General features: G+C 42.3%; 1 protein-coding gene across 2 annotated transcripts in view; it reads left to right on the forward strand.

Moving 5' to 3' along the window:
- Positions 1-26,601, forward strand: part of ARID5B (AT-rich interaction domain 5B) — a 294,257-nt gene that overhangs the window by 205,110 nt on the left and 62,546 nt on the right. Inside the window, exon 1 of one of the 2 annotated variants that reach the window (XM_066600813.1) lies at positions 19,552-19,672. The exons of the other annotated variant lie outside the window; for it this stretch is intronic. Within the exon in view, the coding sequence (XP_066456910.1) occupies positions 19,669-19,672 (4 nt within the window). The 5' untranslated portion in view covers positions 19,552-19,668. Of the gene's footprint in view, positions 1-19,551; positions 19,673-26,601 lie in introns of those variants that run through there. 2 annotated transcript variants of the gene reach the window in all.

The following is a 26,601-nucleotide window of genomic DNA, read 5'->3' on the forward strand; positions in this document are numbered from 1 at the left end:
GAGCAATTGCCCTTAGCGAGTATGCTCGCTCATCACTAGTAGTGATTTTTGGGTGGTTTCATACTTGCATTGGGGATTCCACTTCCCTACTCTGTTCGCCAGAAAAGAGAATCCCGTGGCTGAACAGTTCAGTCTCTGGATAGAACCGAACAGCGCCAGGCGGACCCCATTGACTATAATGGGGTCTGTCCACTTTACGCCCAGCTTGGAAGAAAAACCACTGAATGGAGCGCTTTTTCTTTCAGTATTTAAAGACAGATCTGTAACAGAACATTTGGCCGGAGGTTCCGATGCAGATCTGGAACCGGCCTTTAAATGATTGAAACTACCCAATTATTTTCATTGTAAATGCATGCCAAGCGAATGATATGCGATCGCTCTGTCACCGCTGGATGCATGCTCATTCCAATTTACCTTACCATGTAAATGGACCTCTACTATAGGTAAATATCTAATTTGTGGGCAAGTTAAGAGCTAACGAAAAGCCTGATGTAAGGCTGCCCATACACATCAGATAGCCGCTCATTCAGCCAACAGCATATCCGTCGTGATTCCCCCATGCACATGTATGCTCACATCCGCCAAGCTTGCGTGTGCATTTTGTATGTAGTGAGGGGAGAAAGCCACCAACAGACACCTCTGGTAGTGGCTTATCTCCTGAGAACAAAAGGATTAGGCACTTGAAATCCAACTTTCCCAATCCTTATACATGTTCCTATATATTTACATTGCATACCGTAGAGATACTCCTAAGGCACATGGCAAAGCTGGATCCTGCCAGCAGCGGCGCCCCGTGCGTAACTGTACTTTTGTTTTCAATCTGTACTGCGAATGATCTGCACAGTTTGCCGTCGGACAAGCGCAGTCCTTTTTTTTTTTTTTTTCAAACTCCTGTTTTTCCTGCGTGGTCAATCTTTTCTGGGGCCATGGATTGGACGACTTCCATTGACTTCAATGGAAGTCGTCAGTGCAGAATCCGCACAAAAATGGACCATGCTGCGATTTTTTTTTCCTCCACGGTTTCCGCAAGTGTGCAGGAAGAATCGATTTTCCCATAGCATGCTATGGGCACTGTTTGCTGTGGATCCGCAGTACGCTTACATACGGTCCTGTGAGCCCAGCCTTAAAGGGGTTGTCCCGCGCCGAAACGGGGTTTTTTTTTTTTCAATAGCCCCCCCGTTCGGCGCGAGACAAACCCGATGCATGTGTTGAAAAAAAAAAAGGATAGTACTTACCCGAATCCCCGCGCTCCGGTGACTTCTTACTTACCTTGCGAAGATGGCCGCCGGGATCTTCACCCTCGGTGGACCGCAGGTCTTCTGTGCGGTCCATTGCCCATTCCAGCCTCCTGATTGGCTGGAATCGGCACACGTGACGGGGCGGAGCTACGAGGAGCAGCTCTCCAGCACGAGCAGCCCCATTCAACACGGAGAAGACCGGACTGCGCAAGCGCGTCTAATCGGGTGATTAGACGCTGAAAATTAGACGGCACCATGGAGACGGGGACGCTAGCAACGGAACAGGTAAGTGAATAACTTCTGTATGGCTCATAATTAATGCACAATGTATATTACAAAGTGCATTAATATGGCCATACAGAAGTGTATACCCCAACTTTGTTTCGCGGGACAACCCCTTTAATTGCCCATTATCAGAAATTTTTAGTATCTATACAAGGGATATAGTTACTGTACTCGAAATACCTTTGCCATCCTGGATACGCTCTTCTCACTATTTCTCAATGCAATTCTAACTTTCAAGGTGATAAGAATATCTTAATGGATTCTGCATGCAGAAACTACATATAGGACACTGCAAAACAAGCTTTTCAAAGCACTTCGGGGTTTTTATGACAACATCACAATGTGCTTGTAATGCAGATTTGTCTTGAAAGAATACAGCTCTGAGATGAACTCGCATGTAAAGCAAGAAGTAGAAATCCTAGATTTGCATCTAGGACCTCTGCCGCTCAACGTTCCCTTCCAATTTAGTTGCTTTTGGAATTTAAAACTTTGTCCTACTCCTGGCCCCATATTATTCACGGGATCGGTTACAGAACTTGGAATTTCTGTCAATAAATCATTCCCCCAAACAGATGAACACTGTAATTGCATTGATTTCTCAAGCACAAATGGCATTGCAGTGAACTAAGAAGGTTAGGATTGAGAAGCTGCAGCATTCAGGCCAGGCTTTTAAAAAGGATGGCTGAAAGTACTTTTTATTTGGAGGTGCTTGTGAGTGAAGATGATTTGCAGATGGTCCTTTAAATATTTAATTCTCCTTTTCAGCAGAGTAAAGGGTAAACAAAAGCTCACATTTGCCAAGACTGAAATAAGGACAATTATTCAATGCAGCTTGATTAATGATGGTGAAATGGACTCTAGCCCTAAAGCTTTTCCAGAACTCAATGCCATTTTTAGCACATTAGTACGCCACAGGGCGACTAGTGTTTGTGTTGTTTTAGATCACGATTTGGATTAATCCCCAACGGACTCTTTGAACGGTATTACCTGTCCCCATTAGAATAAGGTCCGAACTGTGTACAGTGCTTGCCTGCCATTTGGGTTCTTCATGTTGGCTGCATTGTTGATTAGTTACTCCAGTGTATCTGCAGGGTGTTGGATATCCATCCCGTCTCTGAAATATTCCAGGTTGCTGCCTTCCCTTTTGCTTTATATTGAGGCTCTTTTTAGACTGTTGTGTAGTGGACTGTTGAGTGGACTGAAGCAAGCGAACCCAACTAAAACCCCTCCTCTTCCTCTTAGTGGTTAACCCTTTGCAATCCAATTTTGGCTTCAGGGTTTCCTAGGGGGTTTTCTCTTTTTGCCATTATACAATAGCGCCATCTGCTGGCTAGAGTCAGTACTGTGGTATGGGACATGCTGGAGAGGCCCCCGACAACAGAGTGGCCAGTGATATACAGTAAGCATACCCTGCCGGATGTCTTCCAACATCGGAGCTGTACAGCCTTCAAATCAGAATGTCTTTAGACGTCAGACAGTGGATTGGAAAGGGTTAATACTGATGCCTTGTAGCACTGGGGTCTTGGGTTCCAATCTGGAGTTGGCAGCACTTAGACAATTTTATATACCTGGTTTAGAGGTATTAGTGAAGTTCCAGTTTGCTTCAAACTCTTTTGGGCTGAACTTTCACACCGAAATTCGGTGAACCAACTGAACTTTTCTAAAGGCCGCTCATCACTTCTGTTGTGTATAAAGGCAAGCGGGGGTTTAGTACATAGGGGAAAGTCTTCCAATAGTATAGAATGATTATAACAGCAAACCACCAGTGAGAAAAAAAGATGGTTAATGAATATTGTAAGGGCTCCAAGTTACTAGACCAGCGCTGAACGGTTGATTGGTATGGGTCCAGCACCCAAGACCCGCGGCAAACAGCTGGGTTGTTTTTGTGGTATAACTTGGCAGCGACTAAGATGTATTATCACATTAATGGCTTTATTCCGTTATACAACTGTTTGGGTCATAGGTTGACCCACTTCTACTACATAAATGGGCACATGGTTGTTTGTCCTGATAGAACAACCAGTTATGATGGGATTTTCCCACTAGATACATTTATCACCATTAATACAGGATAGGTGATAAATGTACGGTCGCTGGGGGGTCCAACTTCTGGCACCCCCTGGGATCGGCAGTACTCAACCCACGAGCCCTCATAGTGAATAGAGCGGTGGGACATGACCACTGCTTCATTTACTGTCTATGGAATAGCCAAGTGAAGCACTCGGGTATTTTTGTCAGTCCCATAAAAGTGAATGGAGTGGTGGTCACACATGCACATCACTCCTTGATTCACCTAGTTACTCAGGTTGCGCCATTGTCGTCATCCCTAGGGGCCTCAGAGGTTGGATATTTATCAATAAGAGTTTATTTACTGTGAAAACCCCTTTAATTATGATATACAGCCAAGGGAGCCCCAATAATGGAGGATCATGGAGTTCTTTAAATATTTTGAATGCTGTGAAGTTATGGAATATTATTTCATATCGGTGGCTAGCGCTTGGGTCTATTGTGCATAATATAGTGAACAGTATTGGACCAGTATTCTCACTAGTCCATCAAATAGTGGCAAACTAGATCTTGATTGGGGTTTGCTTTAAGAAGAATCAAATATTATTGCTAATGTGATCGTCCAGAATAAACAGAACAATAGAACAGATGCTCTATATAACACAGCCTTCGCTGCAGAAACATCTGGCAGTTATGTATGCAATTCACATACTATGGAAACTACCACTTGGTATTGAAAGGCCATTAGCTCATGTCTTTGTGGCTCCAGCAGATACAGTACAATAAACAGTAATAAGATGATGGGTAGGCGAGCACAGCCCACCGCTGAGTCAGCTTCTCTTCACAAGTACTTTAGATTGTCTAGAAATTGTTGTTGGTCTTTCATCTTTCCTAATATTGTTGTTTGGTATTGTCACGGCATACAGTGCAAGATTTATTGTGTTCTGGGTATTAAACTCCCTGCTAATTTTATCTGCGGCTCTAAATATTGAGTAAACATTTTGCATACTCTGCATAATAGTGTGCAATATAAATGGTGCTGTTAAGACTATGAGCTTTAGGTATATAAATAATGTTCTTGTTTAGGTAAATAACTCCGATTTCTTTTCTTTTTTTTTATAAGCCTTTTAGCCATGTTGCTGTTGGCCGTGTCTAGACCTCTCACAGCAATTCAGTGGTATGGAGGGTAATCCAACAAGTGCCCTGCCCAAATAGTGCTCCCTAGTCAATGAAACCTGCTTCTAAGGTAGTTTCATTCAGGAAGATTTCCTTGAACCAAAAAAATTGTTTATTGATTTGGTCTTCTGAGGTTTTCTGGAAATGTTTGCATGGAGGCATTGTTTGCACCAACTAATCTTTCTTGTGAAGAACAGATATGGCACTAACCAGGCTTTGTATGCCTTTATTTAATGGGCAAAGCACTTGTGAAATGTTTGCCAATTGGAAAAGTCATTAACACAAAGGTTCCCTTTTTCTCTTTACAATGCTTACTCGTTGTGCTCAATAAAAGTTATGAATGGTATAGCTGTTTGTGTGTTATTAATTAGATTTGTCTACAATCGTGACTAATTCCCGGAACTTAGCCCCGCCCCATCTCTACCCATTGCAAATAGTGCAGAGAGGCTGAGAGGAGGGAGAGAGGGGGCGGGAGCTCAGTTCCTGCTCCTGGCTCTTCCATCCTCCCCCCCTGCACACGAGGACAACGTATATCGGCACGGCGTGAAAACTGAGCCGATATACGTTTGTGGGAATGCAGCCTAAGGGCGCCCACCCACTGGCATTTTTTTTTCCCTGCGAAATTCGCAGCATTTTTTTTCTGCAGGGAAACAAAAACGCCAGTGGGTGGGCGCCCTTAGGCCTCCTTCCCACGAACGGATTTACGCCGCGTAAATTCGCGGCAAAAATCCGCTGCGTGGCCCCCTGCTATTAGGTTCTATTGAACCTAATAGCACAATGCTCACGATGCGTAATTCCACCGCGGAATTACGCACCGCGATTTCTCCCGTCCTCACCCGCAGCATGCTCTATTTGCTGCGGGTGAGGACGGGCTGTACGCGCTGACGGCTTCCATTGCAGTCAATGGAAGCCGTCCGTTCACGCTATCTCCCGCTGTAACCAGCGGGAGATAGCGTGAAAAAACGCTTCCCCGCCTACCGCCACAGCGTCATTTGACGCGGCCGGCGCGTCACGTGACACTGCCGGCCGCGTCACGTGACGCGGTGGGCGTGTCACACGACGCGACGGCGGTGGGCGGGGAAGCGTCTTCACGCTATCGTCCGCTGGTAAGTATAGGGGCTCTGGGGGGCGCCGTGACGGGCTTCACTGCGTAATATTACGCGGCGGAGCCCGTCACGCTCGTGGGAAGGAGGCCTTAGTCTGCTCTCTGTATAGTGCAAAACACTCCTGTTTGTTAGCTGCTTATTTTAGCTTATAGGTATTAAAGGGGTTGTGCAGTTGTAAACTATTGATGGCCATCAATAGTAGATTGGTTGGGGCCTCCACTGATCAGCTGTTTGCCAGGCTTGTGCCCTGAGCTGATTTCTGCAGTGGCCACGCTTGTAATTACATATACATTTACAATACACTTCAATGGGAACTTTGCTTGTAATACCAAATCTGGCCACTATAGAGAGAACAGAGCTGTCTGTTTCGTGCAGAAATCAACTCGGTGCATGAGTTCTCCAGCCCAGCAAACTGCTGATTAGCGGAGGTCCCAGATGGCAGATCCCTGCCAATCTAGTAGAGAAGGCAGATATCAGATGTTTACAACTGGGTAACCCTTTTAAATATTGAATCCCTATAAAACCTTTCCCTAATGTATTCTGTTGAGGAGGATTCACAACAGGCAAACCTTTGTTTAAATTGCAGCTGCTAAATGTATTCTAGAATTTTGTGAATTTTTGCAGATGTAAGGGATCCCCCAAGTGGAGTATTTTTGCGTGAAGTTTTAATGTACACCATATAGTCCTCTCCTGCTCCTACTATCTGGCATTTCAGATATGTTACAAGGAACACTGTTGCCTTCAGAAAGACATTTTTAGTATCTGGTATTTGGCAACTTGGATATTTAGTTTCATGATACATGGTGTTACGCAATGGAGCACATTGAAGATTGCTGCCGCTCTGCAAACACTCGCAGAGATGAACTGTTTTGCTCTCCTTGCAGAAGAATGTACACGGAGTAACTCCACAGAACTGGAAGTGTAATTGTGAAAACCCAATAGGGAATAGAACATTTCTTTTCCAGCTATGTTTAGTATTAGTCATTTGTTTTGTTTGCAGTCACTGGAGATAATGTACTACGTAAAATCCAATTTTGATAATTGTGAGCAGCCTTATTTGTAATACAAGTAAACTGAATGTCAAAGTACTTCAATAACAATGCCCTGATACATTGCAATTCTTTAGTGGCAGGAGTGCGACAAAATGGCGGTGCGCAAATTATTTAGGCGTCCATAATAAGACCTACAGGCAGAGGCGTAACTTGAAGCTTCTGGGCCCCAATGCAAAACCTGTACCAGGGCCCCAACTATAATGCTTTACTCATAGTACTGGGCTCCCAATATGGAGAAGAGAGGCCTTATGGGCCCCCTAAGGCTCCTGGGCCCGGGTGCAACCGCATCCCCTGCGTCCTCTATAGTTACACCCCTGCCTGTTACACTCCCTGTGATGCTGTTGGTGTCTTCAAATATACATAAAAGCAAGGGAAAATTCTAGCAGGAGGGTTGTTTCACTAAGGGCACCTTTTAGAAAAATGACCTGCATTTAGTGGTATTTTACCATGTGGCAAAAATACTGCGGCCAAATATTAGCTGTGGGTCAATAAGGAAATATGAAATGCACTATAAATGGTGTATTTTATTGGTGGCTTATTTTTTTCACATTTTTTTTCGTGTCAGCGGCATTCTTTTTCCATTTCAGCAGGCTGTAAATTTGGCATTTTTTGTTTGATGTTCTTGCATAGATTTTCCTATAGGGGACAAAAACATAAAAAAATGCATGTAAGAAAAGTGTGAATCAAAAAATGCTATCCAAAAATTTCTCTAAAAAAACGCACATACCATTTTCAAGCAAATTGCTGGCTTTCATGGGGAAAGTGGGTGGGGCTTTGGGAGGGGTGTGGTCACTTCAAACTGACAGATTTAGGTATAATTTACACCAGACACTTGCGTGAAATTATACCAGAAATGTTCGCCAGGTTATACTTGGCGCACATTTTCGAATCTGTGCAAAAAAATGCTGAGATGCGCCTAATACATAAAGAGTCGTGTGCCTCTGCATGTTTGGGGGGCATAGTGTGCTAAGAGAAATTATACTGAGACCGTCGTTGGAAATGCTTGTCTTAAAATTGAGCCTCGTGTTAAGTCAGCAGAAATGCAGTCCTAAGCGCTCGCTCATGACCTGAAAGTTGCAAGTTCAATCCCCGCCTGGTTCAGGTAGCTGGGTCATGGTTGCATCCTTCCAAAGTTGGTAAAATGAGTACCCAGCTTGGTGGGGGGTAATAAATAAAAAAAACAAAAAACCTTAAAGCGCTGGAGAATAAGTTGGCGCTATACAAATAATATATTTTTTTTTTAGTAAATTTCCTCCCATGTGTATTGTATAGTTTCAGTACTGCGCTGTATGAGTTCTCTTAGATGTATTATCTACTTATGCCTCTGTACAGAGTCGTGTCACTTATTTTATGCATCTGTGTAATATTCACTGCAGTACGAAATGCAAGAAAATAAAAAACGCACACTTCTTTTATTATTCAAGCTCTTCAGTACTATATCTCTAGTTGTAGCTGCAGCTCTTGAACACTAGAGGGCACCTGGGAGACTTCTACTAAAAAAAGCTGCAAGTGGTTTTAAACCATCTAAAGCTTTTTTTTTTTTTTACTGCCTGGAAATTGTAATACATGTAACCCCTGTGAGGCCAAAGCAAATTCATCCGAGGCAGAAAATACAGAAAGTATCTAGCAGAGAACTGCTTTTTTTTTGTATTTGCCCAAATATGGCTTGTTTTTTTTTCTATTTTCCATGTCTTTGATAAGAATCAAGTGGCAGTTGCTCGTGAGTTAATAGCGCTGCAGTATTAATAGCGTGTGATATTAAACTAGAACACAAGTGAAAGATTAGAAACTTGGATCTTCTGCATAAATGACTTTTTTTCACCCCACAACTACCTGTTTTTCTTTTGAGTCATGCAGATTATTCTACAAGATTATTGTGTGAAAGGCAGATTGTTCCTAATGTACATACTGCGAAAGACGGAAATCGTATGAAAAATAGTTTGTGTTGAGACATGAAGGAGGGAGCGCTTGTATAACAGGATCAAATTGTTTTTCCCCTCCAGGCGGCTCACAGAATTTCCTGTACTTTCATTTGCAGTGTTTATTGTGATATCTGTAATCACTTGGACACTGGGAAAAGACGGATTAATCTTGTTGCTGGAGTTCTGTTCTGCTACTGGCTCCCGCTGATCACACTGGAGGGATCTGAGAATCCCACTGTACGTTATATCACGTGCCGCCGCTCCCATCTGCGCCACTTTTCTGGCTCTGACAGAGTTTTAAAACTTTTTTGGACCGATTTACCATTGCCCTTTTTTTTCTTCTACCCTTTTAAATCTTTTTCAAGGCGGTTTTAATTTGGCGCAATTTTAGTGCATCGGAACATGCGCCAATCGGCGGCAAGACACTAATCAAGCTTGACCGTCTTTGCTTAGACCACAGTTTACTGTGCGCTATTAATTTGTGGACGAAAACTAACTTAACGCACTTGTGTCTAAAAAAAAAAATAAATAAGGCCGGGTTCACACCCGTTTGCGCGCCTTTTTTGCACACCGTGAGAATAGAACTCATTGATTGCAATGGGTTCGTTCACATTCGCGCGTATTTTTTGTGCACGTTTTGGTCACGCAAAAAATACGTAGCGCGCTCTATCTTTTGGCACCTTTGTGCAGGGAAAGAAGACCTATTGAACTTGTTACAGTAATTGGTCATTTCAATGGCAGAGAGCACGGTTGTGTCTTTTTTTTTTTTTCTTTGCGTGCAGAATAGCGCCCGATTTGCGCAAACAAAAAGTATAGTAAAAAACACCTTGTGTGAAAAAATATGAAACCGCATTCCATAAAAATGCAGTGCAAATGCGCACGTAAATACACATCCGCTCGCCACAGTGCAGCTTTTTTGCGCATGAACAAGGTTTGCAGATATACATAGTCTGCGCCGGCGGATAGTACTGCCCTTTTTACACATGCAAGGCCAGTTCACACGCGTGTGTTACACACCCTTTCCGTGGATTTAATGACTAGATGCGCAATTTCTGTGGATTTCAAGGCTAATGAGCTCCAGGTGTGTTCTTTTCCTTGCATTTTGCGCAGCGTCACATTCTTCACCTTGCGTATTTTCACACCTCCCATAGACTTCTATGGGACTTTTACTGCACAGACACAGGAGAATAGAGCAGGTCCACCTTTTTTATGTGTGCGCAAATCAATGAGTTCCATTCTCTGTGTTTAGTGCGCTCAGATACCTGCGCAAACACGGTCGTTTGCAGAAGCCCGGAGTCGAATCAAAGCCACACCCATTTTTGAAAATAAAAACCCAAAGTGTCAAGCGAGTCGATAAAAGCTGCTCATTGTGGCAGAAATAAATAACATGCAAGGAATATGGTAACAACTCTTCGCTCCCCGGTTAATAAACCCGCCCCGTTGTGTGGCATATCAGAGGCATTGCAACTTAAAGGAAAACCCCAGAAAGAAAATACAATTTTCAGAAATGAACGTAACTTGACGAAAAACCTCAATATACTCAAACCCCACCCTCTATTCGTGTCTTTTAAAAGTTAAGGTGAGAAGTACAAAACAGCAAAAAGTCACTAATTGACCAAAAACTCACTTGCGCAAAATTTTTCAGCTTTTTGATGCCGAACAACGACTGTACAGCCCTTGATAAATTCCCCCTTATCCTACTTCTTTTTTAACCGATTGACCCCCATATGCTCATTAATTCAGTTGGGTTAGGGCAGTAATTTTCTCTGCTGCCTTCTCTTGCCAACCGCTACCTCAGGGAAAGTGGCAGCAATTGCCAAATCCGATCCCCCTTAGCAGGTGGCATCCTGCTGACCTCATTGCTGTCTGCTCTCTCACAGCCAAGGGGTTAAGAGAAGTTGGGGTCCTCTAGATAAACTTTTGCACCTGGGCCCATGAGCCCTTAGCTACCCCCCCTGGCCATAGTCTTTGGAGTACTTTCTATACCTGCTGGTTTGGGTTCGTTGAGAATAAGGCGCCTTCACACGAACCCCATATGGTGGGAAACGGCCAACCAGTTAGTGTATCCAAGCAGGTTCTTGTATGCAGCTTTGATGTGTCCTTATGCCCTATGACAATACTGACCATCATTATAGTTCTTTAGCTTCAAGGGGTATAGGCTGAAAATGCAAACCAATGGGTCCACCGCTGCAAGACCATTGGACCTATATGGCACCTGTGCCGCGGGTTGAGTCATACATGCATTTATGGCCATTAGAAGACTTTAACCTGTTATTTGTGATGCTTTTATGCTATCTCCGGAATGTAATAGAACACTTTGATATGCCCTGATGAAAGACATTTTGATACACCTATTTAATCTCTCCCTGATGAAAACGAGTGTTAATTCTAACTTATTAATAACTGTAATAACATCTGACCAAGCCCTCAGCTCTCACATTCTCTACACTTTGATCTCGGATTGTTAAATCTAACAGTCAATGGTTCTTGCTATTTGGCCGGCACTCCGAGCTTCCGTGTCAATGAGCGCACTAAACCCAAATACACACAGCAGGTGAAATGGTCTTGTGAACGGAGAATGACTCAGATTGCGCTGGCAGATAAATCTTTCACGGTGATCGGTAAAACCTCTCTTGCAAAACATGTCTCACTTAGTCTAATGTTGACGGTCTCATATTTCAGCTTTTTGTTCGGGAGGCGAATGCCATTCCCACAATTGCTGCAATAGACTTGTTCACTATGAAATAATTAGCTAATGTGGCATGCAAATTAGATTTAACCAACTAAACACACCCAGGATAGCAATATTTTGTGTTAAAGTATCTGTGTGGGGTTTGCTGCTGGTAAATAACCAATGATGTAAAGATTTACTGTACAGTATATACAGTAATATCTGCATTGAGTAATGTACAATTAAAGGGGTCTACTAGGGCTTAATATTAATATCAGAATGTGGGGGGTTCAACGCCTGGCATCCCCACTGATCAGTTGTTTTAAAGGAGCAGCAGCTTTTAGGCAAGAGCTGTGGCTGCTGCAGTGCTGTACCTTGTGTAGTGGCTGTGTTTGGGATTGCAGCTCAGTTCCATTTACTTCAATGGGAGTGAGTTTCAGAAGGCCACATGACCAATGAACATACATCACAGGGTCAAAGAAGAGGCCGCAATACTTGGCTTAGCACCACATCTACTTTAAACAGCTGATTGTTGGGCGGAGGTGCTGGGTGTCGAACTCCCATCATTCTGATGCTGATGACTTATTTTAAGGATAGGCTATAAGTGATTAAGGCATGGAAAATCCCTTTCATATTTCAATTAGAAGGGAAATCAAGGCTTTGATTTATACGGTATTTGAACCAGCTAGCAACATGCTGGTGATGGCAGAACCAATGTCTTTGATGAATTCTGTAATTCTGAAATCCACTCCAGTGCCCATGGGTTAGTCTAAGTATACTGAACCTTACAGAATTGTCCATAAAATGAACATCTAAAGGCATATAACTTCATCATCATCCATTGTGGTTAGACGAGCCAATTTCTAGTTTGAACAAGCAACTAATGTCAGAGTTCATTCTGGCAGCCTGTTTTTGTAGGCAGATACATCGTTGGCCCATTCAAACCAGGAACTGCTCAGTCGTTCACATTCGCTTATGAGTGACCGAGAACACCTGAATGATCAGTATTTAAACCGAATGATAAGAGAACGAGCCAACGGTGATTGTTATGTCTGCATAACATGAACGACTAACAAAATTGAACGATTATCGTTTGATCTTTAGCTGCGATAATCGATTCATGTAAAAAGGCCTTAACCCTTTCTAATCCACTGTCTGACCTCTGAAGACATTATGATTTAAGACTGTACAGCTCCGATGTTGGAAGACGTCCGTCGGGGTTCTCTTACTGTATATTGCCAGCCTCTCTGCTGTCGGAGCCTATCCAATGTGTCACCTCATGCAGTACTTGCTTTAGCCAGCAGATAGCGCCGTTGTATAAGAGCAGAAAAAGAGTAAGCCCCCTAGGAAAACCAGGATACAAATTGGATTGGAAAGGGTTAAGTGAATGCAAAAAAAATCTGCTTTCCTCTAGGCTATTTTTCAAGATCAGCAGTGAGCATGGATGGACTATTGCACAAGACGGCTGTAAGCTAAAGTAATCTTGCAATCGACTAATTGTTTTATAGAATTCATGAGTTCTCCTTGAAATTACAGGGCGGAGGATGTGAGTGAAAGTTAAACAGTTGTAATTATGTGACACATATTCTCTTCAATTACTCTAGAAGTGCACTCTATTATTTTTATTATTCATACGCCGATGCAGGAAAGAACGCTGTATAAGAGAACCGTCAATATGATTGTAAAACATTTCATTTGATCTTACATCATACAGTAAAATTCCATTATGGACCGTAGTTTTCCATGTATGAATGAGATTAATACGACCCCTGTGATCAAACAGGAGCTCCAAACATAACTTTTTAAGAAAAGGCTTTCTATCACTTTTCAAACTTCCACCACTTCTGGTGAAAAGATGACGCCGTCCTGCGGTTGCATATTGCAGTGGAAATGAGAATTATCTTTCAATGTACTGTATATTAGGACTAACTGGTATATAGATGGCGCTCTAGAGCCATTATTCCATCTCCCTTTTGCATATTCTCATTTCCCAGAGGAGCATGCATGGCCTTATAAGTTTTCTCACACCTTCTAGGTGCTCTTCCTAAGGAGAAACTAAACCCTTCCTGACATACTACTGACACTCTCGCTCCTATCACTGAGTGATGATGCCAGTAGTACAGCACATGGCGGACAATGATTACTTGCAGTAGGAGCTCGTAGGAGCAGAAGGGCCAAATCACCGGGGAAACTCGAGGTGAATAGTGTTTCTTTTTTGCTGCATAGCTCCCCAGCTACCCTGTGATATATAGAACTGGTCTCCTGACATGGGACAAAGAGACCTTTTTGGCCTCCTAAGCTCTAGGGCTTTCGAGTGTAGCAGTAACCTCTGACCCCCATCCTGTAGTTATACCCAAGATGCCTACTTTGCACCTGTTGACTTGTTTTTCCAATGAGTTCAGAAACCAAAGGGATAGATGGGCCATTGGTAGAACATTTGTACTGACTACAACAGACCACAAGGATAAGCCGGCCGCAACTAACCAACACCACGTGAAAGATCAAATAAGTCTATGACAGACTTACTACTGTAAGCTTTACCATAACTGTACGATCTATCCAACTTTAATATGTTCATACTTAGAATGCGTTGAAAGCAAAAAGAGAATGGGAAGTTGGAAACCAGCCTAAAAAAAGAATTAAAACTGTGAGCTGAATGCTGAGCAAAATCTAGTAATCACTTATACATGTATCCTAAATCTTCTGAATGAAAAAATGGAAATGCTGTTCTATTGCTAGGCAACTTTACTTCCAGGAACTTCAATAAGTCCACAAAATGGGACTATACATATAATATAACTGGTATGGCTACAGTGACTTCTGACTGGCCACTCCAATGTATTATAAGTTACTGGAGAGAAGCGTAGAACAATGAGATAAGGGTATAATTGGGGCAATGTGGTTGGCATGTGTGTATTGCTTCATTTGACACATATTGTAAAGGCATTCTTGTAGCATAAGGGTGCCTTTACACTGAGCAACTATTCATCAGAAAAGTTGCTGTTCCATCATTTGCTTTTACACAGAGCGGGGATTGTTTGTTAGTAGTTTGCAAACAAATCGCTCGTAGGAAAGTTGGCCAAATATAAAGGACTGTGACTTTACAACAGAAGATTTTTGATCAACCAGAGACTATTTTCTAGGTGAGCTGAAACAAAATGAATAGTGAGCGAATTATCGCTTGTCACTAGAGATGAGCGAGTATACTCGCTAAGGCACATTCCTCGAGAGAGAGAGAGAGAGAGAGAGAGAGAGAGAGAGAGAGAGAGTAGTGCCTTAGCCGAGTATCTCCCCGCTCGTCTCTAAAGATTCGGGGAGCGGTGGGGGAGAGCGGGGAGAAATGGAGGGGAGATCTCTCTCTCTCCCTCTCTCCCTTCTGCTCCCCGCCGCAACTCACCTGTCACCCGCGCCGGTCCCCGAATCTTTAGAGACGAGCGGGGAGATACTCGGCTAAGGCACTACTCGCTCGAGTAATGTGCCTTAGAGAGTATACTCGCTCATCTCTACTGTCACCCTATTGGGGGCCATATTTAGACTGAATGACTATCTCATTCCATGTAAAGCCAACTTTATCTATACTTTGGACACTGCTATGTGAGTTGGACTGTACAATGAACACTAATGGCTGGCACAATAATATGGGTGATTCTGTATGTATGTTATCAGTGTGTTGGTATTCTTATTTGACCTATACTTAAAAGGCACAGTAATGTATTGGTATTAGGTGACACAACTATGTAGGTCCTGTTTTGGTCTAAAGTGGGGATATTCTAAACTTTACTCTCTGTCACTGGCTCTGAACACCGTTTCTATGATTGAGGGTTCAGCAGCTTGCCATTATTGGGGATTCTATAAAAGTTTTGCAGAAGTTATTCCGGCTTCCAAGTTATGCAGCCAGCTGTGGTGTTATTCTATTACAACTACTTGTTGATATTGGAATATTGGAGTTGCTATTATTTTCATCTTCATTTTTCTGAATGTGTTATCTATGTTTATTCAGGTACTTTCTTTCCGAGGTTTTTAAATGTAGCATTTTGTTCACCATAAGCCACATTCATGTTTGATTTCCCATTTGAAAACAGCCTTGTGAAATCAGCTTTTCAGACTAATCAAGTGCTCTCTTCAATTGCATTATCATGCAACGATGCACCAATCAGGAGTCAGTGGACCACATTCCTGCTTACCCAGTCTGAGTATAAAAGCCTTATTAAGCGACGTATTCATTGGTCCTTACAGATCTGTAAGCTCGCTTTGAGTTGTCCTGTTTTAATACTGTAGACTTGTGCAATTTTTGTCTTCCGAGATGTAATATAAGACCATTGAAAAGTACATGTTCTAGCATAATGTACCTCAGCAAGCCGGCATAATGTGCTGGAGGTTGTAGTTGTGTTGCCTAATTTTCTGTAAGTTGATCCCTTTGACCACTATATTCTGATAGCATTAGAGCATGTTGAAACATGATGGCAATATTATTTAGGTGCAATATGGCATTATCAACATGACTTTCCAAACTAATTTTCATTTCTCTCCTTCGCAAACCAAATTGACCTTTTATGGACTCATTTTTATTGCTGTTTTACAGTTTATGATTTCATAACTGACCTTGTCACATGCAATGCTGAATGTATCCAACTACTGAATGGGGATATTTGCTGATTCATTGACAAGAGATTATGTGATATACACTTTTTGTCAAAAAAAATAACAAGTACCTAGAAGGAGTTGTCATTTTGCTGCAAAACCCGGCATACATTTACATCTCAGGCAGATATGTAGATGATTAGAGTTGTGCTGTGATTAGATGAACGATCTTGCCACCAGAGGCCCTAAAATTGGTTTCACCCATTGCCTCTAAAAGATTCTCAGGGGCTACTTGTGTGTAGTTGGACCTCTTTTTCCGCTCTTGTAGAGCTTGTTGGCCACTGGACGTCTCTACAATGCGATCCAAGAGGTTTTGCTCCGTTAACGGAGTTTGGGAGCGCATTATGAAAATGTGAGAACCTAGATGGTCATATTGAAAAATTGCCCACCACCTTGGGCGTTCTGACGAGACTTTTTGTAGGTTTTAGGACCAGTGGATGCGTTAGGCCACGGAACAAGGTGACAGGTCTCAGGACGGCCTCAACAGACCATCAGCAAAGTGGATCATTTGATTTCCGACAAGCAGCTCCAACTGTTTTGTTGTCTGCCATCCAGAGACGGGTGGCACCATCATTACAGGCTCTGGTGTCTGTCAAAACCATTTTCAAGAGCTTGGCTGAAGGACATTTGGTTTCACGGCGTCTATTACATTTACTGTCTTTGAGACTCACCCACCATCACCTCTGTTTGCAGTGGTGTGGTGAACGATGAAACTGGACTGCTATGGAGTGGATCCAGGTTGTCTTCAGCGACGAATCCGGGTTTTGTTTGAGCACTGACAATGGCCGTGTGCCTGTCTGGAGACTTAGGGGTGAAAGCCTCAATCCTGGCTTTGCTGTGGAGCGGCACACTGCCCCCACTGCTGGTGTGATGGTCTTGGAGGGCCATGGTATATGACAGTCGGTCACCCCTAGTAGTGGTACGATAGACAATGACAGTTCAGCAATATGTTCAGGACATCCTGCAGCCACATGTGTTCCTCTCATGGCAGGGCTTCCAAGAAGCATTTTCCAACAGGATAATCCTTGGCCGCACACACAAGGAGGTCACAGGAATATCTCCACAACATTGTCGCACTTCCATGGCCTGCCTGGTAGCCAGATTTATGGGACCTTCTGCGACACCAACTTCAACAGCCTACGAGTTTGCACGATCTAGAGGCTCAGTTACAGCAAATGTGGATGGATATGCCGCAGGATACCATATGGAACCTGTATGCCTCTATACCCACCCGTATCACATCTCGTATCCAAGCTAGAGGCAGTACAACAGGGTACTAGAACCTCCATGCTCATCCATATCACATCTTGTATCCAAGCTAGAGGTGGTACAGCAGGGTACTAGGGTCTCCATGCCTGCCCGTATCACATCTTGTATCCAAGCTAGAAGTGATACAACAGGATACTAGAGCCTCCATGCCCGCCCATATCACATCTTGTATCCAAGCTAGAGGCGGTACAACAGGGTACTAGAGCCTCCATGCCCGCCCGTATCACATCTTATATCCAAGCTACAGTGGGTACAAGAGGGTACTAGAGCCTCCATGCCCACCCGTATCACATCTTGTATCTAAGCTACAGTCGGTACAACAGGGTACTAGAGCCTCCTTACAAGAGGTCAGTTTTCCACAATAAATTATCCTTTTCCTCCAATACTGTAATCTCTTATATCAACATTATAATCACACATAGAAAGTTTCATTCAACCATTCCCTCTAGCTGCTTGATTCTTTTGACACAGTGTATTATATAATAGTAAGTGTAACCTGTTGTTAATGTAAAGGGGATCCTAATATCTTGACTTCTTTTTGATTGAAGTAAAAAAACTTTCTTACTGTCATATTTTCCTGTTGTAGATTTACAAAGTGGCGACCTTTAACACTTTATGCAAAGAATGCTTCTTTCTTTTATATAATTACATGACCTTCTGCAGACTTATAGATATACATTACTGCAAAAACCACTAGTAACCGAAAATACTACAAAAGCCACAAACTGCTAAACCACATAATTACGGTATATATCAAGTCGATGCCAATAATACACTCAGAGTTGCACAGACAGCTATTCTGCAGCAACTAAATGATTTAATTCATACTATTCTATACATTAGACATAAATGGCGGGACCTCACAGATGATCTTATATAACACAGTGGCCATTTGTCATCTATCAACACTGAAAGGCTATTGGACAGATCACAATCCATATGGCGCAACACTAGCATCAAATGTGAAAAAAATGGCCGTCCCAACAATGCCAAAGTCTTCAGAAGCAATAGAAATATTGATAATAATTTGCAAAGTTTGGCTAGTTTCTTTGTGTTTTTAGGCAAACGTACATCAAATTAGGAGACCAGAATATGAGGTTCTAAAAAAAAGTTCTAACCCTAATAGACACTATTGGCCGAGCAGGTAATCAAGAACAGGAAATTGTGGACAGACAACTTGGCAGCAGCTTATCTCCCAAGAACAAAAGGATCGGGCAGTTGAAATCCAACAGCGAATCCTTATCTCCTCCAACATCTGCCGTTGGAGGAGCGCCAGGGACTTCCCCCATACACGGTTATATGGTTGACTGGTCCCACCAAAGACCAATCTATTTCTAATATGTGTGGCCACCGTATCTATGCGGTCAATACGGGCTGTCACAATGCCTGTCAACTTTGCCTATTTTCTACTGATGGCACTTGAAGGATTTGAAGTTCCTTGTAGCCTGCAAGGTCTGTAGTGGGGGCTATTCTGATCCTGTAATGCTTTTTATTTATGTAGTACCATCAACTGTTTACATTACACAATATCAGTGTAATACATTGTAACAATTACAATAAGCAAGCAAATAAAAGCAATGATTAGCTGATACATTACGTAGGATCCCTGCCCTTACGGTCTATTAATTACACAGTCATGTCTTACTTCCTCAAGATGTCACATGCTTTGAATTGCTGTTCCAGAAAATGCTTCAGTTATTTATTGTCCTATGAGGAAGCTGGTAAGGCTCAGAGGCACATGCTCTTGTGAAACCTTCGCTTCTTTATTATTCTTTACCGTGTTTGTGCCAAGTGCAGGTTTTTTCTGTACAGGAGGCGACTTGTTTGTCAGAGGCATCTCGCCTGCAAACGGTTAACGCTTTTGGTTTTGTTCCCATCTTGGGTTTGTTTTTAGCTCCGCTTTTTTTTGTGATGTCAGCTGTGATGAAAACTATATCAAGTGCAGAGGCCGGCAATAGGGCACAGCCAGCAACCGCTGGGGAAAAAAAAAAAAGAGAAAAAGAACAATTAAGGCAAAATGTCATAACCTACATTGAAAAGGTGGTGTAGTGCAGCCCCAACTGGCAGCCAGCTAAAGTCATTCCACTCCTAGCCACTAATGTAATCTGTGTTTATACGAGTAATGTACTGTAGCTAAGGGGGAGGGGGAGTTGTAAGCACACAGCAGATACTCAAAGTGTTCATTTTGTGTTAAGCTCACATCCCCACCAAGTCGAGACTTCCAGGGATTTAATGGGCAGTCAAATGCAGTGTAGCATTCATGAGAACTGATAGAAGGGAAACAGATGCTAGCCGACTGGAATGGGTAACGCCACCTTTATCTATTTTTTGTTTGTTTGTAACTTGAATTTGCATGTTTGATGTTCTCTTGCTACATTGTTACTTTTCTGTACTGCATACAGAGGGCAAACTTTAAGCAGGCTGCCTGTGTTCTTCATAATGTGCTTTTTAGGCAAGATGCTTGGACATGGCAATCTTCTGAAGGCTTGACGTGCTTAATTCTTGCACAGGATAGGGAATAAAAGCATCTTTGCAAATGCAGGGTTTTAAGTCAGTGCCAAATTGCACAGTATTTGCAGACTGATTAAAATGTAAATGTAACATGTCAAGAGCGTTACCAGTTCTCTGTGTGACAAATTTAAAGTGAAAAACAATTAGGAGAGAGGATGGATCTGCTGTGGATTCTACGGTGACAGCTCTTCTCTGCTTCCCCCCCCCCCCCCCCAGTTGGATTGTTGATGGGGGGGGGATTGTTGGAATTGATGCGCCAAATGAATAGTGTAATCCTTTAAATCAGTGTGTGATACATTTAGTGACCAGTGACTATTTGTCATTGGGTTATTTTGCAGTCCTATTCATATATACTGTGCAATATGATTTAATAGTGTGAACAGAGAAACTACGGGACAGTAATTGGGACGCGCAGGAAGCGGCGCACATGGTACTGTTGTGAAGGTTTCGAAAGAATGTGACGGTAGAATTCGGGATACGTCAGCGTTTGCTGGGGCTTATAAAAATGAATAGACTGCAGGCTGGGCGTTCTACGTAGGATGGCTCGCATCCCTCGTCAATTATTATGTCAATTATTGATGGGCATGTCAACTAGCCGAGTGCTCTGCTATATCCCCTGTGTACTTTATTAGTCAGCCACGTCTTTTTAAAAGGGACACAGTGTCTTTCCACATTCAAGAAAAATAACAATTAAAACATAATTAATGGTCCGTGGCTCAGGAAAATAATATTTGCTGCAGAAGTTGCTGTCAGCATTTGTTAATTAATTAGGAACACAATGCAATCCTTCAGTATTATGGAAGTCAGGCAGCAATGCAAATAATTAAAGGGACAGTTAAATTGATTAGACCGTTAGATTGGATGGATGGATGGATGGATAGATATAGGAGGATGGATTGTATAGATTAGATGGATATATGGATAGATAAGATAGATAGGATAGGTAGATACTGTAGATCGTCCTTATTGGTAAATGAGCATATTAAGCCTTGCTGCCTGCACTATGTGATGTTTACCAATGACCCCTCTGGGTTTCATTCACAGTGGAAGTAATTTGCATATAATTAATGTGTTTGTATTGTAAAGCTTGTCACAATGAGCTGTGTCAGTCATACATGCCCTGCAGACACATGGTGTTGGTTAATTGGTTGTCTTCAGAGGAGGCTGGGGACATTAGACTAGGGTTGCACACATTCCGGTGAATGCCATGTTGGCAGATGGGAAAATAAGTCAAAAGTGGACCAATCGCTATTTCAGTTCTGTGTTACCACTTGGCTAATGTACAGTATTGTACAGTAATTGCTGCTATTGTGTTGATGGTTACATGTGACTAAATGCAAGTTTTGCCACTCAGGCTAGGGCTACAAAGCAACTTAGGCCCTACTGCCAAAAATCACAGTATTGCCACGCTACATTGCAACCTAAATAAGTGAACACAGTTGTGTGGCGATTCGCAAGTGACTGCAACTCAATCACAAGAATTTCAGCAAGTTTGGATTTCTTGCGGGTGTCGGATGGCGATCAGTGGAAAACTGTAGAAATGGTCTATAAAGATTGCCAGATTGTGGTCAATGGGAGGCTATAGTAGTAGTCTGTATCGGCTATAGCAATAACCGGAATACATATGTCACATCTTATGGAGCACTTTTATTTTTCAAAGGAGATGATGACGTATTCATGTATTGTACTGGTATTGAGATTAATTGCATTAAGTACTTTATTAATAATTGGTGTGATATAAAAACGAAGAATATTCTGGATAGGGAAGAGCCATTAATGGATTAATTATGCAGAACATTATAGGGCACTTCTCACTGCTGGATACATCCTTGTATCTGTCTGTAGTGGTTGAATGTATTATTAAGAGAAACTTAATGATGAAAATTGGAGTGCTGGGTTGGTTACAGGTATTGTCAGCAGAAGTGTAGATGAAAATGAAGTGGTTTTGTAGTTTAAGTGCATAAAGCTGTGGAGGACAATAGTAGAGCTTTTGCCAATAAATGTCAAGAAACTCAATGCAACCTTGCCAATATAACAAGGATTGGGAGTCTATAAAGGTTTGGGTGAGATTACAGTTATAGTTGTCATATAAGAGTCTTGAAATGTACCAGAAGGACTTGTACCGGTGTGTGTGTGTGTGTATATATATATGTGTATTACAGTCTGTACGGAACAGTTCATTGATACTGTATCTGTGCAAACAGGTGGAAACAAAGTGACTGCCTCTTTTCTGTAGTTTTTTCCATCAGAGACCCTACATAAATAGTCCAAAGATGAGAGGAGAAAACAGGAAGGAGCAACTTCTGCCTACCCACTTTCCGCCAACCATGTAAACAGGGTGTGGCAGTTTAATTTGAGAGGAAGTAAAGCATGTGGGCTGGGTGGCGGGGGGGGGGGGGGGGGGAAGACGTCTAGTCAATAAATGATCAAATGAGGGATTACCTGGTTCTTCTTAACTTTTAGAAACAGCCAGTCTTAATGCGTTTTGGGAATGCAGCCACTTCGAAAAAAGATTGTAATAGGGCTGAGATTTAAATTCAGAGCGAATAAGGCTGCGTAACAAGACCAGACCTAAGAACAACTGCATTAGTACTCGGGTAATGGGGGAGTGTTGCCACCAATCATTGAGTCTCACTGTTAGTGCTACTGGCTTCCTTCTACCATGATCACTGTAGTTCTGTCCGACTCTGGATGCGATTACTGGGTCGGAATGGTTAATGATTGGGGGGAAGGGACATCATAAAGCTCCAAAGGTGTTTACATTTACTGGTTAGGGGATCTGAATTAATAAAGGTGTTTTAGTTTGATTAATTTAGGGTTGTGGAGTTGGAATTAACCCTTTGAAATCCAATTTTGGATTCAGCGTTTCCTAGGGGGCTTTCTCTTTCTGCCATTATACAATGGCGCCATCTGCTGGCTAGAGCCAGTACTATGGTATGGGACATGCCAGAGAGGCCCCGGACAACAGAGCAGCCAGTAATATACAGTAAGAATACCCTGCCGGACGTCTTCAAACATCGGAGCTGTACAGCCTTCGATCAGAATGTCTGAAGACCTCAGACAGTGGATTGGAAAGGGTCAATTGTTGGGTCTGACGGGCAAGTTGCTTGTATACTCTGAAGGCCAAAGTGCTTGTTGGCTCTGGTAGCTGAATTTTGCAGCAGATTAGTCGCGGTTTTACCGTAGAATCACGTCCAAATCAGAGCAGAAGTTTTCTGCTGTGCCTGAACCCAACGTAAATTGGTAGACTTCCTTAGTGCTAAAACGGTTGGGAACCACTGGTCTAACCTAAGGAAGGTCTTTTGTGGGTACTGTTAATGGGGAGAAGTCTAAATGTCTATAGATACAATGGAGCTGATTAATGTTGGTTAGGTTTATTGCTTTTGGTTTAGTATTGTCTATGCTAACGATACAGACTTATATACTGTATATCAATGATATTGTCATATGGAGGAAAATGATGACATTTTCCTGGCATGGTTAACACATGTGTGTCGTCTAGAACGTGAATCACTGCAGCTCTAGGGGGTTGGAAATCTAATTGTCTCAGCACAATGCTTTGACTTATGTTGGCCAAATATCTTGTTTTGTCATTACTCAGTTACAGTATCTGTTATTAATCAACCTCTGCAAATGAGTGACCACATCTGAGAAATCCATTAAGTGGTTATGTCAGCCGGCAGTTCACATGGGTAGGTTATTCATTCATTCTTTTAGTGTACTTTTTTATCATTTTGTTATTCGTATGCGCTCATCAGTTTACCTAATCTTTGATCAATGAGAGTGTCCAATCAAAGCCGTTGGCCATTTTGAGACTTTATGCGTTCAGTTCCGATACAATTTACTAGAAGAAAAGCTGGTTACAAAAAAGCAAACTTTACTAATAAGCCAATAAATCAACATCTTGTAAGAGAAAGTACAGTATTTCTAGTAAGCGATTAGTCATACGTGAAAATGTCACCGCTGTGAGTCAGCCTCTGTTATAAAGTCATATTTGTAATGCTGCTTCTGATAAATTCTTGTTAGTTTGTCAGTTGCATTCATTTGCAAAGTACTACAAAGAACATTACTCAGAATATGTTAATAATTGCCATTCAATGACACATACCTTGTTTGGGTACTTTTTACCTTTTAATATGCTTTTAATGGAATAATAGGCTACTTAGTCCTGACACAAAGTCCTACAGAGAGACAGGACTTTGGTTCATGTCAATTGCAAGATTGTTTGCTTAAAGTAGCTTTAATATATATATATCACGCAAGGCTTAAATATAACTATGTATGATCTAATAGCTGTGTAATTAAGAACAATCCGCACGTTGTTTGACCTACCCACATTCCCCAGTATACACACACTTGTATATGAAGAATGGTATTATCTGGAGATCAGATTATATAGCATGTTCAAAAGGGATGATTACCTTCGGGTGTCCACTGCTTTTCACAATCACCAACTGGGGCGTTATTCCTGACCAGGGGCGTAACTATATGGGATGCAGGGGATGCGGTTGCACCCGGGCCCAGGAGCCTTAAAGGGGTTGTCTCGCGAAATCAAGTGGGGTTATACACTTCTGTATGGCCATATTAATGCACTTTGTAATATACATCGTGCATTAAATATGAGCCATACAGACGTTATTAACTTACCTGCTCCGTTGCTAGCGTCCCCGTCGCCATGGTTCCGTCTAATTTCGGTGTCTTCTTGCTTTTTTAGATGCGCTTGCGCTGTGCGGTCTTCTCCCTTCGGCTCCGCTCGGCAGCATCGGCGTTTTGGCTCCGCCCACTTGTACGCGTCATCACGTAGCTCCGCCCCATGACGCGTGCCGGTTCCAGACTCCTGATTGGCTGGAATCGGCACGTGATGGGGGCGGAGCTACGCGATGATGCGTACAAGGGGGCGGAGCCAAAACGCCGATGCTGCCGAGCGGAACCGAAGGGAGAAGACCGCACAGCGCAAGCGCGTCTAAAAAAGCAAGAAGACACCGAAATTAGACGGAACCATGGCGACGGGGACGCTAGCAACGGAGCAGGTAAGTGAATAACTTCTGTATGGCTCATATTTAATGCACGATGTATATTACAAAGTGCATTAATATGGCCATACAGAAGTGTATAACCCCACTTGATTTCGCGAGACAACCCCTTTAAGGGCCCATAAGGCCTTTCTTCTTCATATAAGGAGCCCAGTACTATGAATAAAGCATTATAGTTGGGGCCCTGTTACAGGTTTTGCACTGGGGCCCAGGAGCTTCAAGTTACGCCTCTGTTCCTGACATAACACATGGGACCATCTATAGTATAGTTTTGGCACTATATAGCACCATTAGTTGGGCATTGTTATGTTTTCATTTGCTGATGTTGGCATTGAATGTAGACACTGGAAGGCACTGTTCTTCTGCCCTGTATGGTGTAAATATGTAGCATAGTATGGCACTTTAAATCATCATTTACAAAAATTTTTAGCTTAAAACTTCCAGAGTCATGGATTTAGCCCAGTCTCAAGGCTTTTTGTTGTAGAAAGATTGACTTTCTACCATCTCACTAGACCACTTGTTAAACAACTACTAATGGTCACAACAATCCTTTGTGAGCCTTTTAAGTCATGCACCAATGCTATATTATATAAAATTGTTTAATTTGATACAAATTACATAATTTATCATTTTAATGTTTATGCTTCGTGTACATGTACTATAAATTTAAAGGCTATGGAAACCTTTGTGCATGAAAAATCAATATACACATGCTATATACATGCAGGAAAAAAAGGATGCACTTATCAGTTTTTGTTCTTTTTTTGCATTGAGTTTTCCTTCTCATGCATTTGGAAAGCCTCATATTCAGTTTGCAGGCTCTCCTACATTCAAGTTTCTGGCTTGGGGATATTCCCAGTACTGATCAGCTGATCTCTCTCATAAACCTACATAAACTCCGCTCCCCCTTCCCTCTTTCAGAGGCTGTGTAGCATAGCCACACCCACTCAGTACTACACAGCTATCTTTCATCCTCTCTCTGAGTAGTTGCTGATCCCAGTGAATTACAGCCCTCTGTAATAGTAGCATCCTCTGCTCTCTGGCCCTCTAAACTCCTTAACTATGCCCCACACTGTCATACAGCACTTTGTATTAGTACTTTTCTCTGCTCTGCTATCTGACCTCAAATAGGGGAGCAGGGTAGGAGAAGAACTGAGAAACAACTTTACTCTGACTGCCATAATTTGCTAAGTTTTCAGTCCTCCAGCCTGCAGTGTCTTGGAAAATAATGCAAGCATAGAAATCAAACAGAAATCAGGATTTTTATTTTACTGAAAACCAATTACAAAAAGTCTTCATTTACAAAAACACATAAAAACAAGTACAAAGGTGTACAAAGCCTTAATTTTGGATGAAAGGTTGACAAGAACCACAGCTCTTGTATGTCTTAGTGACAACCTAATGGGGAGACTTGAGTCGTCCTCTGTATTTGAGAAATAGTCATGAGAGAACTAACTGAGGTAGCAAGTTAAGGGCAGTCCTTTTTTTCGGTGGATGGCTTTTATAGCTTATTTTAGGATTTTAATACAGGGATCAAAGAGCAAAGGTCTATAGTTATTTACAGATCGTAAGCCACTGTCAAAGGTTACAGATTATTTTCAAGGGTAAATTGTATTTAAAGAGATCAGATGACCAATTGATATATCATTTTTAGTCCTAGTAACGGTAAACCTCTCAGGTGCCACTAAGG

Source organism: Eleutherodactylus coqui, chromosome 4, assembly GCF_035609145.1.
Source record: "Eleutherodactylus coqui strain aEleCoq1 chromosome 4, aEleCoq1.hap1, whole genome shotgun sequence".
In the NCBI taxonomy this organism is placed as follows: domain Eukaryota; kingdom Metazoa; phylum Chordata; class Amphibia; order Anura; family Eleutherodactylidae; genus Eleutherodactylus; species Eleutherodactylus coqui.